This window comes from Toxotes jaculatrix, chromosome 6, assembly GCF_017976425.1.
Source record: "Toxotes jaculatrix isolate fToxJac2 chromosome 6, fToxJac2.pri, whole genome shotgun sequence".
NCBI lineage: Eukaryota > Metazoa > Chordata > Actinopteri > Toxotidae > Toxotes > Toxotes jaculatrix.
Window position 1 is genome coordinate 29316879 of NC_054399.1, and position 17617 is coordinate 29334495.

At 41.6% G+C, this 17617-nt stretch overlaps 1 protein-coding gene across 7 annotated transcripts in view; it reads right to left on the minus strand.

Moving 5' to 3' along the window:
* ptprfa (protein tyrosine phosphatase receptor type Fa) overlaps positions 1-17617 on the minus strand; it is a 225811-nt gene that overhangs the window by 64709 nt on the left and 143485 nt on the right. For all 7 annotated transcript variants that reach the window (XM_041039769.1, XM_041039766.1, XM_041039768.1 and 4 more), the window contains exons 13-14: positions 1821-1938; positions 386-967 (exon numbers count right to left, since the gene is read on the minus strand). In XM_041039769.1, coding sequence (XP_040895703.1) covers positions 386-967; positions 1821-1938 — 700 coding nt within the window. The remainder of the gene's footprint in view (positions 1-385; positions 968-1820; positions 1939-17617) is intronic.

Below are 17617 nucleotides of genomic sequence, written 5' to 3' on the forward strand. Positions count from 1 at the left end.
GTGTTAGCGTTGTTGTGCGGTTTTTATTTTGGAACTGGAGGTGTCTGATGGAGATGACCTCTCAGACCTCAGCCCCTCTCCTTCATTCCACCTGTTGCTGCTTTTAAAGGGGATGAAATTAGCTCATGGGATCAGACTTTAATGAAACTCGCCTGACTCTACCTGCTTATTTTGTATTCCCTCTGCTAATGTATTCAGCCTCTCTGCTCACACCCATGTGTATCTGTGAAAGGGGATTTTGTTTACGTTTGCATTTGTGTTTATGCGATAATTCAGGATTCAAGATCCAGACATGTTGAAATCAGAGAGCTGAGGGCACATATGAAGCTACAGTAAGCTGACAACAAACACAACGCAGCGCTGATAAACAGCCTGAGGGTCTCACCTGGCATGGACGTGGACATGGTCCTGCTCTGGATGCTGGGGCTGATGGGACCACCGCCCTTACTGGTGAAAGCCTGGACTCTGATGTCGTAGGTTGTGTCAGGCTGCAAACCATGGATAGTCATGTGTGTTTCTGTGGTACTGTTGGTGTTGTTGTGCTGGCTGTTGATATCTCGATATACCACCGTGTACTTTACAATCCTCCCGTTCCTCTCGGCCAGAGGAGGGGGGTCCCAGGCCAGCTGGGTGGACGTGGCGGTCAGGCCTACCACACTCAGATTCTGGGGGTAGCTGCCAGGCATGTCTTCAGGGGTGATGATCTCCTTCACATATTCCTCCCCGTTGCCTGCTCGGTTTTTGGCGCACAGTTTGAAAATGTAGGTCGCTCCCTTGTGAAGACCGGTGACTGTGAAGTGATCATCTATCTTTCTGAAGTCTTTGACGATGAAAGCTTCCTCCTCTGCTCTCTTGTACTGGAGCTGGTATCCCACATGCTCCCCTACCATCTCCTTAGGGGGCTGCCACTGGATCAGGGCAGTGTTCCCTATAGTGGTGCTGATCATCATAGTGGGCTTACCAGGTACTGGAAGACAGGAAATATTCTCCATTACCAAATTCATGAAACACTACAAAACAGCATTTTTCTTTCCAATTGTAAGACTTTATCAGCTGGGTGGAAATAATAAAGAATGTTTTTGAAAGATCTCAGAGTGAAAAGCGAGAATATTTTTTAGATGATAATTACAAGGTTATTTATTGGCTTCCTGCTTTGTATTGTCAAAGTAACTGTTGTCATTTTAATATAATTAAAAATAGGTCAGAGCAAACATGAGCAGTCAGATGATCATAAAGGTTGTAAACAAGTCAAACGTTTTGATTAACTACCACTTTCTTTGGAGGTAAAACTGAATATGTCCATCTCCATAATGTCACAAAAAATCCCTTAATATACAAGAGAACTGTGTGACCAACTGGGGCAACTATGGTGATTTAACATTAAACATTAAACAGAAACCACCTGTCTCCTTCAGCCATGACCCTAACCTTTTAACTCTGATGAAAATATTTCCCTTATCTTAACAAGGTTTTGTTTTCTAACCCAAACTATGATCTTTCCCTGACCCTAAGTTAGTTATTTGTTGCCTAAACCTTACCAAACCTTGACCAGAGCAGCTACTGATCAGGTAACAGTCACACAAATCATTTTGGTAACAGTGATCTGTTATATGATAATGTGGTCCTGGTGAGAGGGCTGTCAGATCAGAAAATGGTCATTTTCAGGTTGTGTGAGGGAGAATGTGTTTATTCCTTCACATTCAAACACTGAATGTGTGACAGTGGTTGTTGGCAAATATGTAAGATGGACCCCAGTGTAATTTTCCAAAATGAAGATGGTAAAAATCATTCACTTCATAATGTGTGTATGCAACACACACCTGCCCCTGTGGTGGTGACCACCTTGGCCTTGCTGCGAGCTCCATCGCCTTTGGTGGTATAAGCAGCCACAGTCAGAGAGTAGGTGGTCTCGGGCAGTAGACCTGTTATGATCGCCTCCTGCATGGCAGAGAGACAGAGGAGGAGACAGAGGGAAGGAGAGAGATGAAAATAGACAGAGACACAGGGAGAAATGGAGACAGAGGGCAAGGGAAAGGAGGAGACAGAGAGAAAAGGGCAACAACATTCAGGTTGAGACAGCATCCTCAGTTGAATTGGTATGTTTTCAGCCAGTTTACTGTACCAGGCACTCAGGCACATTAGACAAGTCAAGCGCACACAACATGGATCAGCTTCACATTTCCAGAACTCCCAAGGCATTTAAAGCGCTCTTTTGAGGAAAAAGTCAAGTGAGGGTCATGAATGTAAACCTGGAGTGCATTTAGATGAAATGCTCGATGAAGTTCATGCTTCCTAGGTCTTGACTGTACTGTCAGATGGTGTATAAGCTCTCTATGCAGTTCTCTGTAAAATAAAAATGTGTTTTATAGATGCTCCTGACCCATTACAGGCTCGCCAGTGCCTCAAAAAAAAAAAAAAAAAAAAAAGTTGATCAATGACAACTTGTTATTTCTGATTAAGAAACAGGTGCAGTCACATGATCAGACAGTTTGTAAACAAACCAACAATTTATCCAGATGATCTAAACCATTTTAATTGGAGGTGAAAACAGTCGTGAGCGTATTCAAATCATGGAAGTGCATTGGTTACAGGTATAACAGAAAGTGGGTCTGTAAACTGTAATGGATTATTATCTGAAGTGCAGTCATTTTACCATTTACTTTTATTTTCTCTTCCCAATACATCTGACTGACCTGGAAGTTTGTTTACAACCTGTCTGATGATGTGGTTGCTTGTGTTGCTCTGTCAGACTTTTTTCCAGCAATGGTTTTGTGTTCTCACATGTCAGAAATGACTGTAACTAGGTCCCTGGCGTTATTAGCTTTGCTATTACCAGCAGGAATAATGGACAAACTATGAAAGTAAAACCAAGTTGTAATGAACAGAATTATCCTTCAAGACTGAAATCTATTGGAAAATTTGCACAGGTGTTTCAAATGAACTGGTAAATTCATATTATTCTCATCCACATATTACAAACACACACACATATACCTTTTCACAACATCCTTGAACATACACAAAAAGGCAAAGCAGCAATAATCGGAGACATCAGACACATCTCAAACTTCACATATCACCAAAGGAAAATGTCTGCTCACAAACATCAGAGAGCACATGTTCACACATGTCTCTCCACTGTTCAAAAAGCCTCGTCAATACAGCAACATGTACGATCTGTCAACTGCTGGGAGTCCATTAAAAAAGCCTGGAAAAGACCCACTTCTCTCAGATAGCACAGGATTCCTTTCTAGTGCAGCTCCTGAGTGATGAGCGGAGAGGAGTTGCAGAGATGAAGCAGGTTGTGATGAAAGAAAGATGACATCAGGATGGTAACGGAGGTGTATACGGGGTGGGGGTAGTTCTAGCAGAGAACACCCAGCGGGTTCTATTTTCCCCCATCAAACCAGCACCTCCGCCCACAGCCCAGGGCTCGGTGTGCCATGGAGATGACAGTGCAAATTAGCAAGGCCCTGCCAAAGCAGCCAGGGGTTCCAGAAACAAACAAAGTTCTAATTATTATTTTATGGCTGGCAATTTTCTATCTATCACAGGATGTTTAAAAGGTTCTTCTTCTGCTAATTTAAGAGCAGACGTGTACAAAGCAGAATTCAGCAGGGGCCTCAAGAGTTAAGATATTTCCCTCCTTCCTGTCTTCTCTGCAGGGCAAAGAAGGTGAAAGATAAGAGAGAAATGTGACTCATGTGGAGCTACTGAAGTCTCTAAAAGCCTCATTATTTTAATCTGGCGGTATTCCTTTTTCACTTTTGTTGCCAGAGACCAGAGGAAAAAAAAAAATCTAATTGGGCTTTCATCTGTCTTTCTTCAGTGCAGAACACCAGGAGTCTGTGATGATGTGGGGAATGAATTCCCAAGGATTGAACAGATGAAACATTTTACATTAAGACAGGAGACATTTCTCATTGTGGAGCTGTTCCCCAACATCCACTGATGTTGGGGAACAGCTCCACTACAAAAGCTCATTAGTATTTGTAGTGATTCATCCCCACTGGGACAAACACTATGGGAGGGACACCGTTGACTGATAATTCAATGGATGTTGGAGACCAAGTTTCAACCACAGTCACAGTCAGCATGCTAAAACGAAGCTGTCGTTAATTTGACATTTTAAATGGCAGCCATGGAAGCTTGGTTAATATTTTCAAATTCTGCAGGCGAGCCATGGCGCAAGGTTTGCATAGACAGTTTATTCAAGGGCCCAAAATCTTTTGGGTAGCTTTACCCAATTTACAGAAACACATTTTTCTAACTCCTTTTCAATGGTGACTAGCCAACTAGATAGCACTGGATTTATTACTCCAGCTTTTTAAATATCTATGCCTGAGATGTCTATCACCAGTCCAATACATTCATCCATCATTATCCATTCCCCATGCATGGCTGAGGTAGGGTGGTGTTGGTTGCTGGGCAGGGGTTTTGGAGTCTGGTTTAGGTCCCATGGGGAGAGTGTCAGAGTGCAGGACACGTCAGGACAGACATCCACACCTACGGGAAATTTAGAGTTGCCGGTAATGTAATAACCTGAATGTTTGTGGATTATGGGAGGAAACTGGAGCAAATAGAGGAAACCCACACATGCGCAGAGAGTATATAAGTATGTAAGTATTAAAGTATTTAGTATTTTCATACTCAATTTGTTTAAATATAACCTATTTTAGGACAACAAAACAAAGAAATATATACATACATACAGCAAGATTCAGCAGTTCTCTGCACCCAATATGTTTGTTCCTGGCACTGTGGCCAAGGCTTTGAAACAGCATTAAGGTATTTCTGCCAACGAGTGGCAGTGCCGAGAGAGAGGACGGCGGCTGCCACTCTCGTAAACACACTGGCTATTTGCTGTTGCCGTCAGAGTTGATCATGGTTGAGCTTTTTCAAAATGCTGCTCACTGTGTGATCACAGCAGCCACAGAAACTACACTGATGGACACAATACGGGAGCTGATTTTATTGAGTTCCCTGAATCACATACCTGTTCACCAGCAGAAAACAGATGGATCAGTGGAGACAAAACAATCTTGGAGCAACATCAGCTTTAAAATTCAGTCTGGTCAGGACCAGTAAACAATGTTTATATTAGTTAGACATCAACATTTGTATTACTTCTGTCATTTTGTTAACCATTTCCTCTGTTTTAAGCTACAAATCAGTCTATCTAGTTACTTGACAAGAGAAGGGCAAGTAGAATTCCTCTGAACTGTGGTGTATGTAGATTAAATTTCATTAGTGAGTGTCTGGTATCCATGACAGGAAAGCTGTGCACTATTGCCACCTAGTTACATGATAAAACATTGATGTTGCCACAGATGAAGAAGAACCTCTTGCTGTCTGAAAGCTCCTTTCGTCCTTCATATTGAGAATTATAAAGTAATGTTTTCATTTCACAGAAAGAACTCAGTTTTAAACAATTGTTTCTTGAGAAAAAGGCTCTATTTGAATAAAACTTGCAAGAAAATACAAATGGACCATCTAACTGAACATAAACAGAACATTAACTAAAATATTTCTATATATTTAGCGACTTCCGTTTAGGGGTTGCCATTGTTCACCTCCTGACTGAAATCCTGGATACAGCCCTGTCCTCACAGACAGACATGACCCTTCTTGCAATGGTGTGACCGTGATAATCAGTGCATCATTGTGCTCCTTATGTATAGAACAGAGATGAATGGAATCTCATTTTAGATGCTCAAAACAATAAAAATTTACACTCCATTCAATTCAACAGGGATATTTCACTGTACACTGTAGAAAGAGGTCATGCTGCTGAACTATGTTAAGGTGGAGGAAGGAATCTCAAGAGACATATATCCTGAAGAAATGAAACAAAATCTTTGTAGAAGAAGACATAGAGAAGTCAATAACAATATATGCTACTGACTTCTCTTTGTGTTTTGGGTGAACTGACACCTCATTTTGTCATGAGCATCCTACTTTGACTAGGAAGGTTTTTTGACTGTGATTGACAATAACCAATCACAGATCTCTTTGACGTGACACTGTGCAAGAGTCGCTTTGAAAAAGGTGCTGACAGAACAACAAACCTAAGTAAAATAGTATCCACACCTGCATACTCAGCATTAAACTGGCTCTGTGGTCTACACCAAAATCTCTCTGAATGTTTGAAGAATTGACTCTGTCCATTCAGAAAGACCGAACACTGAAAGCCAATCATTTTGTCAGTGGACTTATAAGAAAAAATTCTTTTTTTTTTTTTTTTACCTGCAGTATTGATATTTGGAATCTAGACAGCTAAAAGAAAAGGAGAGCCATGGTCCTACCTGTGTCACATTTGTAATAGTGGATTATAGCCTTTCAGAGCTTCCAAGTTCTGTCCAACATCAGGGCTGTCTAAAACTGTCACAGAACTGTTGCTACAAGAAGGTTTGTACTCGTCTTATTTTTAAAAAACTTCCCTCTGTTTATTTCCCATTACTTCTACCTAATTAGCTACTTGCTAGCAAGCTGTTAACTCATTGAAATGATGTAACGTTGTGAAAGGCAATATCAAAGCTGCGAAAAATAAGTGATGTGCTTGTTGAAAACTTTGTAGCTGCATACAGAAGATTCAATTAGTCTCTGACTCTGCCCACTGTTAGTCACAGTGAGTCATCAACTCAGCCGCAGTGTGGACAAGCAGAGATACTGAGATGACCATCAAATGGGAGCCACAGACCGGACATGATGCTGAGACAGTTCAAGCAAAATACAAAAAACAAAAAAACAAAAAACAAAACTAACCCTTTATTGGGTATCAAGCCAAACAGATAGTCTTGGCATTTGCAGTTTGTCATCCCTGTTGAGAGTGTATTCTGTGGATTATCCAAAGAAACAGGCACATTGTGCATGAAAAGATATGAACTTCTAAAGTCATTTTTCAGTGCTGTGGAGGAACAATAAAGTGTTTCTGTTTGAAGTCTCAGACTTGGACAGATGGTGAGGCTGAGTGAATATTCTTCCATGCTCAAACTGACACTGTGTATGCAGCAGTGATCACGCTTTGTCTAATTGTGTTACAGGGCTTTGAAGGCTTTCTGTAGGATTTCTCACATATAGTGTTGGATGAAATAAGAAGTATGGGACTGCTCAGGGCAGACCAACACAAGCTGCCTGCTTCATATGTACATTATCATCGGTGAGCGTACTACTGAATATCCCTGCATCCAGAGCCTGGCACCAAGACAAGTGTGCATGACACCTGGAGCTCCTTTTTCATACTGAGGAACTTGCCTTCCAATAAATATCAAATTGTCAAAAATGAGGAATTTATCTTGGTGAGGTCAAGACTTATCTGCAGTGACAGGTCATTAATGAAGATTTACTGGAGTCATTAACTGGAAAAGTGTTGTAACAGATCTATGTTTCTCTCTGCTGGACTTTAGCATTTTGATGTGGCCATTTATAAGGAGTTAGTTTGTATTGCTGTAATCTGGTATTCAAATGTATGGCTTTGGACACATGATGGGAAAATGTATGTTTTTTTATGTGTGTTAGATTCAATGACCCCATCTCCACCTGCTATTAACGTGTGTTATCTGGATAATCTGATTATGGGGTCTTTGCATTTTAAACCTAGTGTTAATAGGCATTAAAATAATTCCGCCCACAATGTGATGGGATCTCAAATACCGAATTATGCAGGCAGATCTTACAGGTTTATCAAAACCTGATGTCCCTCTGGTCAATGGAAACACTGCAGGACACGACTGAGGGAAAAACATGTTGTTTTCTTCCTGTATACTGCTCATAGATCCTACACGAAAAACCATTTTGGTTTAGTAAATCTCTGCTGTCAGTCAGTCTGGTGAAGACCATTTGGCCAGCAGCTGTCCTTTCAGCTGCTGACAGGACAGTTCATTTTAAGGATGGACACGGCCGCTGTTGTCAGTCTGGACCGAACAGATTGGACGCACTCATGTGCACTACTCGCATCTCACTGTTGCTGTGGATTCCCAGTCAGAAGGTAATCACAACCAGTGCTTTGCTACCTCCGTCTGTCATGTGATCCACTTAACCCTTACTCTAGCAGTGTCCCACCTTGAGGGATGAAGTGATGCTGTCACAGGGGCTCCAGAGCCTGACAATGTGAGCCGGACCAGTGCAATGTTTTCTGCATGCAAATACAACTCTATTAAAGTGTTATCCTTGATCCGAATAAGACATCCACATACAAGTCCCATGCTAATGCTACCAGGTGGAAATGGGTGTACTGACATTAAAGATTAAAATGAGAACACATATTGTCAAACCAAGAGACACTACATCTAACCATTTAACTATGCATCTAACTGTGGAGGAGACATCAAACTTTGGTGTGTCAAATGGATGAGATATTCTCACAAAAGCTTCAAACCTCACTTTTCTTCATTTACTTAACATGAAGAAAATGGTAGAACTACCCTACGAGGGAAGTGCAGCACAGGCCAGAATTGTAAGAAAAGCAAAACTAAGTGTTGTATTTACTGTGCTTTTCTCTTGCAAAACAAAACGTTTGCATGCAAGACCTAAGGGTACATTTTATTTATATTGTGTTGCGCATTAGGCTTTTGTGCCTTTAATTGTGCAATGCTGAATGGATGATGCTCTCAAGAAAGCTAAAAGCTGGATTAAGAGCAAGCATATACAAAAAAAGAACAATACCAAACAAAGAATTTCTGATTTAAGTAGTCCTTCATCAACAACGTGTCACCAGGTAAGCACTGACCTTTATTTAAGTCTGGAACTGTGAGATGCTATGTTGAGATGGCATATGGAGTTACAAAATATCTAAGATCAGAGCTGCACAAAGCAGAGAGCAGGAGTAAAGATACTCTACTTTTCATGTTCACTGCAGATATAAGCTCGCAAACAAAAGCCCTATGTGCTGTTATACTCTGTGGATTTTTATTGCAGAATAAACCAACAGGAGCTGAACTCATATAGAATCAATAAGCAGTCTCAGCCTTTATTGGATGGAAGGTGCCAGAAAACAAACCTCAGTGTTACACAGACTCCACCTTTAATAAAATAACAATGTGATCACAGCGACTGATGTGAAGTGAGAGAAGAAACAGGAGACACTGAACCAGAGGCACAACATTTGTTTGACAATTGCTGGTGTAAAATCTGGGGTATATTTCTTAGTGTTTAATCTTAAAATTCTGGGAGGAACACAGATGTTCCTCCCAGAATTTTATTTTCATAGTTTGGGCCATTATTTCTGTTGCTTATGATAGTTCTGTACACACCAGGGTTAAATGCTGAGATCTGAGACAGTGACAAACGTCACTACAAAGACATCTAAGAAGAAACAGATGATCTGACAAGCTGTTCATTTGTTGCAAAACAGTTTGTACAGATTATCAAAACCATTTTATCTGAAGGTCTAACTGACCCTGAACATATGCAAGTCACTTTTCCCCTCACTGCTTTCATTTACAGCTGTTCATGAAGCTGTAAATGAAAACAGATCACTTTGGTTCAGAAATGCTTCCTGCAGAATAAGTTCAACTGAAACACTTGGTTAAGTTCTGGACAGATCGTGGATACAGTTTATGAAAACAAAGCATTGTCCAGCATTGCTTCCCTTGATATCTTGAAATCTGTTCACAATATGGGTAGAATCTAAAGAATGAGAACCTTTTGTATTTACCAAATGTAAATACAAAGGCCCCGTGATCAGATGTCACTATCCAGATTCAGCTCACATACCAACACCTGGTGGAAATGGAGCCATGATGAACATATCAGTAGCTACAAATAAGATCTGTTTGGATAGCTGCTGCACATTCTGTCAGGCTTCTCATTTTAGAGTGGTGAAAGGAGGAGGGTAGGTGGAAGAATAATTGTGTTAGTACACATGCAGAGACTGGAACATGTTATGATGGAAAAAACACTCCCCATAATCCCTGTCCACCCAACAAACACTGTAGTTGCTCGTGTAGTCTGTGGAGTTCTCATCAGTCCACTGATGAGAAGCACAGACAGGGGAGAGGTTTCTCAGTAGAATGTACTTGAGGCTGGTCTGTGAGCTGATCAGCATGCTGGGCCACTACAGTGATTAGTGACTGGAAGAGAGACGGAGCCGGCCAGGATGGGGTTACTTTAAATTACATGTGGTGATGGAGGTAATTTGTGGATATGTGTGTGTACTTAATGGGGGCTATTCTCCCTTGTGCCACCTGGTGAGACAGGTCCATGCTGATGAGGGTTACCTGCTGAGTGACTCGGCAGGAAGGAATTCAAAGTGGATGGGAAATATGGCAGCTACTGTGAGCCTGCTGAGGGCTCACACTCCTCCACTCAGCATACCCACAGGTCTGTAGTCCAAACCACTGACTCACCTGCAACATGAACCCTGTTTCATCAACTTCACCCCTCCATCAACCACACAGTGCCTGACTGTAATTCACTGTTGTCATGGTTTCCATTGTTACCCTGATTTAAAAAAAAATCCCTTACTTTTCCTGCCTTGATGTTATACTAACAATTTTGAGTTCCTCCATAACCTAAAACATTCACCGGTTTCTTTTTCAGGCTAGTTTCACAGTCAGATGGCTGAAAACCATCCACTGCAATAACTTATACTGGGAAATACTTAATGTTTCAAGTACATGATATTTAATGGAATCTCAGACATTAAAATGTCTCAGTGACCTCAATAAGTGTGAAATGGAAGAAGTTTGGAACAACCAGGACTCTTTCTAGCGCTGGCTGTTAGACCAAACCGAGCAAGAAGGGACTTCGCCAGGGAAGTGACCAAGAATTTCAAGTGTCACTCTAACAAAGCTTCTAACAGAGACAAAACTGAACCCGTCACTATGTCTGGTGAAAACCAGTCACTGCTCATCACCTGCTAAGTACCACCCCTATGGTGAAGCAAATACAGAGAGGTCCTTGAAGAAAACCTGCTCCAGAGACTGGAGCGACAATTCAACCTTTCAGCATAACAATGACCTGAAGCATACAGTCTAGACAACACTGGAGTGGCTTCAGGACAAGTGTCTCTAACTGTCCCTGAGTGGCTCAGCCAAAGCCCAGACTTAAACCCCACAGAACATCCGTGGAGAGACCTGAAGGTGGCAGTTCACAGACTCTTGCCATCCAGTCTGACGGAGCTTGAGAGGATCTGTCAGGAAGAATAATATAAACTGTCCAAATCCAGGTGCAAAGCTCACAGAGACTCACTGAAGAGAATGATCCTCACACACAGAAAACAAACAGCGGTGAGAATTAAGCATCAAAGACTGGCATCCTCAAAACTACCTGGCAAAGGTTGGTTGTGAAAATTGCATTAAATATGAATGGACAGCGTCACTGTATGTGCTCATTCCATCTAACACTACTGTGTCTGATTTTCAATGAACTTGTGGCCTGTGTGAAGAATGGTAATACCCCTACTGGATATGTGACATCATGGACATTTGGTTAGTAAACCTTTAAGGCTTGTATTAAGTTGTATTGTATTAAGTCTGCATTGAACAATTTCAGCATGAAGTTATGGAGAGCCAAGTTGCAATGGTTCTTTATAATAATGGCTCTTTTATCTGATACCACAAAGGTCTCTGTGGGCCCATCCGAGCATGGAGTATTATAGGACAACAGAGGGAAGCACATAGTGATAAGCTTAAAAAAACAATCACTGCTAACTTGAATGAACCCTTATTGTTAATAAAGAGTTGCTTTACTGAGGAAGACCGGAGAAAATTAGCCAGCCTGCGTAACACATGAGCAGGTGCTTTAACTGCAGTGATTCAGAGGCACGGGCATTTATATTCTGCTCCACGACCTTGCTGACTAACCAGAAATAAAAGAAAAGACAAAGAGCTTCACTTCCTCAGCTTCTTAGAAGAATTTAATAAAAGCCGTTATCATAAACAGTGTAAGCGTTTACCATTGAGGCGAAAATCGGCTCCATTGCAGCTCCAAAGTGCAGCTCATGCTCTAAATCAAGAAAAGATCCATTATATAAAGCAGCAGGGAGACTAAAAGTGGCTTCAGTGTTGAGTAACCATCATTCTTTCGTATAGTAACTAATGCATTACTGGGCTCTGCTTGATGTATCACTGGCTCTGTCAGGTTACTGGTACATTATGAGGATGGATTCCTCTGAACTCATGATGACTGGCCTCACTGCTTTACTGCCGATCATAGTTCCTTGTTGGTGTGGAGGGAGACTCCTGAATAGCAGTCCTACTTTAAATATGGCGAGAATGGTACACATTTTCAGACAGTCTCTCCTGGAAGGCGTTCAAAGTGCAGCGGTGACTGAACAGAAAGCTCTGAGGCTGTGTGACCATGCGACAAGCATGTGACGATACTGGCACCTCTACAGATCCAATGTGTTATAAACAGAATCAGATACATGTCCCACGTCTGCGGCCACATTCATTTTAGAGGATAAGAAAGGAGTTACTGACATTAACAAACTGATTCTACTACTAACCAAACCATCATACAAGTCCTTTCCACAGGGTCATATCGGCTTATCCTGTGTTTTCCATGTTTATGCATGAAGTATGTGTCGCCCTGTGTGTTGTCATGTATTTCGCTTTGTGCGCAGCAGGCTAATTCCAGGCAGCTACTACAGAACACTGGACAGCCTGCAGTACTTTGAGGCTGCAGGCTGAGCTACAGCCAGTGTCATTCTAAATGCCATCCTATCTGCTGTTATTTCACTCCACTGTGTTCAGTCTCTGCTTGTTAAGGCTGTGATGAGGCATCTGTGGTTTATCAAATAGCTTTGAAGAAGTGAGATTCATTGAAAAAGTAACATGGATTGTTCTGTCATATCAAAATACTCCCTATGACATTTGTATAATATTCCTGTGGCAATGTAACCTCATCATTTGTTGCTTTCTATGGGATCAAATTAAATTTCCTGTAAAATACCTAAAGGGACCAGCTGTGCAGTGTGGATTGCAGCCTCCTATTAAACAGTTTGGAGGATGATCAGTTATCTTGGCAGGTGTAACTCCCTGAAGCAGTAATTCAACAGCAGCAGTCAGAAAAACCTTTAGCTCAAGAAGACAGAGACAAGCCAAAGGAACCAAAAGTGTTCCAGGATCAATGAATGTCTTTTTTTTCTTGTGAAACTGCCTCATTTCATCTAGTGAAACTGAGACATGATTTGACAATCAATTAAAAATGAAAGGGCTGTTGTTTGCTATGGCTAACCATGGCTGAATTATATTGGAGAAACAAAATACTTTGTGCCTGATGTAAACACAGTGGACAAGGTAAGTGACTGGTGGTATTTTGTTGTCAGATCAGAGTTAAGTTTTTCTCAAATGATATTGTTTTAAACTGGACAGACAGACTTTAACATGGTGATCGGAGGGAACAAAACCTGTTCCAATGCAACACAGACTCATAATAAAACTGTTGTCTGTTAGCAAATAACAGATTTGTTATTGTGCTGTGTCCATCCATCCATCCATCCATCCATCCATCTCATTTCAGCCATTTGCACCTGCTGACACCACCGCCCACCTGCTTGTCAGTTTTATACTCCATCTTACCCTAACTTGTAAACAAGAACACCATCAATTGGTGCTAAAACTTGTTCCACCCTGTACCCACCTAGAGGTCCTGACTCTGATCCCCACTGCTTCACACTGGCCTCTTTTTTTTATACTCATAGAAACATTTGCCTCATCCTATGCTCCTAACCTGACATGGGCTTTTCTTTCCTGTCATAGTAACTGTCAACATCTTCAAATTGACAAGTCATGGAAAATTTCAGTGTTTGCACTTTTCTTTTTACCATAGTGAGCCAAGTCGCTGGTCTGTGTCACAATATTATATGAAAAAGGCAGCCTACCAGGTTTGGTGTCATTTCCATGCAATCAAAGGCTGTCACTCTCATCAAACTGCCCTGAGTAATCATCAGTGGGGCAATACATTCACTGGAGCTTTGGTGAGCTTCAGTGTCTAACAGGATAAATGGAACAGTCATTAAGTTGCTGAATGGTGGCTGGGGGATACAGGGAGCTGTTCACAGCAGGATCCAACCAGCCTGTCCTGCTGGAAATCCAGAAATACAACCATTACTGCGTTATCTCTGCCAATTTCCTAAGGGGGTCATTAAAATTTAATTTTACCTCATGTTCTTACTTAACTGTCCTCTCGCCTTTCCTTACCTCTCTTCTGATTTGCACTGATGGCAACCAACAGACCAACAGAGATGAGATAGGGAAGGAAAGAGAACTGATGACTGATGAGAATGGTTCCAGACTGAAATCTGGTAATGACATGTAGAAATACGAATAGGACTTATTAGTTCACATAAGTAGTTTTGAGTGTTTTTACACATCAGATCAGCTGTGCTGCTCACAAGTTATTAAGCTGCCTTTATTTTTTCTTAAGACAGTGTAGAAATATTGGCCCTGCTTGGTACTATAATTAAAATTTGCAACCATGCTGTAAAATAACATAGTATGTTTTGTATTACATTACTGTGAAGATCCAGTCCTATAGAGTTACTGTATTACTGTAAGCAAATATGTTCCCCATTGTGTGATGCTGAAAATAATTTGCATATAAAGAGGATCTCAACTTCATCTCCAGCAGCAGCAGGCAGCTGCTTTCACTGTCTTTCTGGTAAACTCGCTGTACGGCACCTCTCTGCAACTACAGTGGTGGAAAATAGTTTTCAGACACCCGATGCATTTGTGATATATTGCATTAACAATCACTCTTAAGTTTTTTGTACAGTCACAACCACAATACTAAACCAATCCTAAAATCAGCCATTAAAAACTTAAAATTGATTAGCTCCATAAAAATACTTAAGAAATTTTGAGTATTGTGGTACCACTGACCCACTAATGAAGATCATCCTTTTTATTGAAGACAATTTTTGTTAGGGTGCTTTGTGTCTACTTAACACAAGAAACATGCCTAAGGATAAAGATTCTCAGCCAGGAAGGGTGCGGCTGCTGCCAGATAGCCAGAAAGTGCAGGTGCAGTCCTTCAGCAGCTGGATACACACTGCAGAAATATAAACAAACAGCTTGAAAGACAAACCAGGATCTGGGTATCCAAGAGTGTCTTCAGCGAGAAATGAGAGCATCCTGATCCGCATGTGCAGGGAAAACCGCCGAATGACATCACGTGAGCTTCAGCAACAGTGGTCAAACTGGTGTCCAGTGTTCCACCCACACTGTGCGTGGCTGACTCCACATTCTACATCATGGCTTAAGGTCCTGCAAGGCTGTTAAGAAGCCCCTGATCAACGAGAGGCAGAGGTTAGCTCGGTGCTGATGGTTTATTTATTTTTTGTTCAATTTTGAACACATTCTTTGCTATTTATTAACTTTGATGCTGACAATGTTGAGAACTGACATGTTGTTTTCTTGACAACAATAAACAAAAGAAATCATTTGTTTTGTTTGTGTCTGTCTGATGCAGCCACACCTTGTGAAATACAAACAAGATTTTTCTGCAAATATTTCATGATAATATTTGAGATTGTGTTAAATTTTAAGGGTGTCCGAAAACTTTTTTCCACCACTGTACATGGTGAACATAGTGTAACATTTCGCAGCTCAACAGCCAGATATTTTTCTCAGGAGATAGTGGAGACCTAAATGGAGCTAAAAGGAGAATGTAACTTGGAGTACAACATCAGACACTGGTCCTTTATATGTCTAGGGCTGCTTTAACGCTGAACCTGTTTGGCTCTATTGAAACTAGGGTGCAATTGCTTGTTCAGTATGTTTCTTATAGGCTTATAGGCTTTCTTATAGGTATCTATTGACCTATGGTGTGGAATAAAAACTCATACCAAGAGTGCCTATTAAGGTGGGTCTCTGTCCACCTAAGATGTATGTTTTTCATCCTGCCTCTGTCTTTCATTATTCATAATGTGTTGAATTGCTGTCCAGCAATAAGAAGCAGAGTAGTAGTCGCCAGTAACCCAGTCTTTTCCTTCAGAATGTTGTTCATCAGGGTTTCCAGGTGTTGGTACTGACACTGTCTTTCTAAAATGGTCAAACTTCAGATCTACACTCGCCAACAACTTTATTAAAAACAGCTGCCCAGATGGTTATTCATGCAAATCCAATCAGCCAATCATAACAGAAAGGCTACAGTAATTCAGATAACCACTCTGTACAACTGTGCTGAGCAGAAAAGCATCTCAGAGTGAACAACACGTCCAACCATGAGGAGGATGGACTACAAAAGCAGAGACCACATCTGCGACCACATCTGAGGCTGCAGTGGACACGGGCTCACCAAAACTGGATAGATGAAGACTGGAAAAACGTAGCCTGGTCTGATGTATCTGGATTTGCTGAGGCTGCAGATGGTAGCGTCAGAATTTGGAGTCAACAGCATGAATCCATGGACCCAACCTGCCTCGTGTCAACAGTCCAGGCTGGTGGTGGTGGTGTGATGGTGTGGGGAATGTTTTCTTGGTTCACTTTGGACCTTAATACCAATCAGTCATGGTCTGAATGTCAGAGTCTGTTTGAGTATTGTTGCTGACCATGTTCATCCCTTCATGGCCACAGTTCACCATCTTCTAATGGCTACTTCCAGCAGGATAATGCTGCATGTCACAAAGCTAAAGTCTCAAAAATGAGTTCAGTGAACTTCAGTGACCTCCCCCAGTCACCAGACCTGAATCCAGTAGAACGTCTTTGGGATGTGGTAGAACAGGAGATCAGCAGATTGAATGTGCAGCTGACAAATCTGCAGAAATGATGTGATGAATCACGTCAACATCAAGTTTCCAACATGTTGTGGAATCAAAGCCACGAAGAACTGAGGCTGTTTGAGAGCAAAGGGAGGAGCTACCCAGTGTTAGTGTGGTGTTCCCGAAAAAGTGATTAGTGAGTGTATAGCTTGATGACTTGCTAACTCTCACGTGAAATCATTGTGCTGCTCTTCTATGTGACTGAAAAAACAAACAAAAAAACAGACAATGAAGACATTGTCTTCGGCACCTCACTCAGTGCTCTGCCATGGGCTGGGTTTGTTTTTCTTGGCTACAACAAACAGAGATGAGCCACAGAGCAGTTGCCGTATCTCATCAGATCAGGCAATGCTTACGCTTCACAGCCATCAGTTCTGAGGGGGATAAGAGGCTCCTTCAAGCATTCTTCAGCCATTCAAAAATAAGACTGACCGAGATCTTAAAACCTGTGAGCTTGCCAGCAGAAAAGCGATAGAGATGGAAAGAGTTGAACCTAAACCAAACAGCGGCAGCATCAGAAAGGGAATGAGAAGCCAATTAAAGCTTTGCTTCCTGCCTCCCATAATTTGGCATGACTGAATTTATTTTGTCATCAAGGTCTTTTTGAGACAAAAAAGCAGTAATCTGGACTGACTGTTGGCAAGCCAAGACTCTGTGAAACAATTGATGGATTTTCAAGCAGCTCCTGGAGACAACACACAGCTCAGCACTCACAGCCGAGCTCAGTGACTTTCAAAAATACTGCTTTTTGGTATTTGCTTTAGTGACACCACACTGAAGCTCAGGAAGTGGTGGCAGTCTCCAGAAGCTCATCAGCGGAGCTGAAAGCTGGTGTCCGTCGCCCTGACAAGGACACATGGGCTGTAAACATGGCTGGACACAACAGGTTACAATGACTTCTGCTGGAGCAGA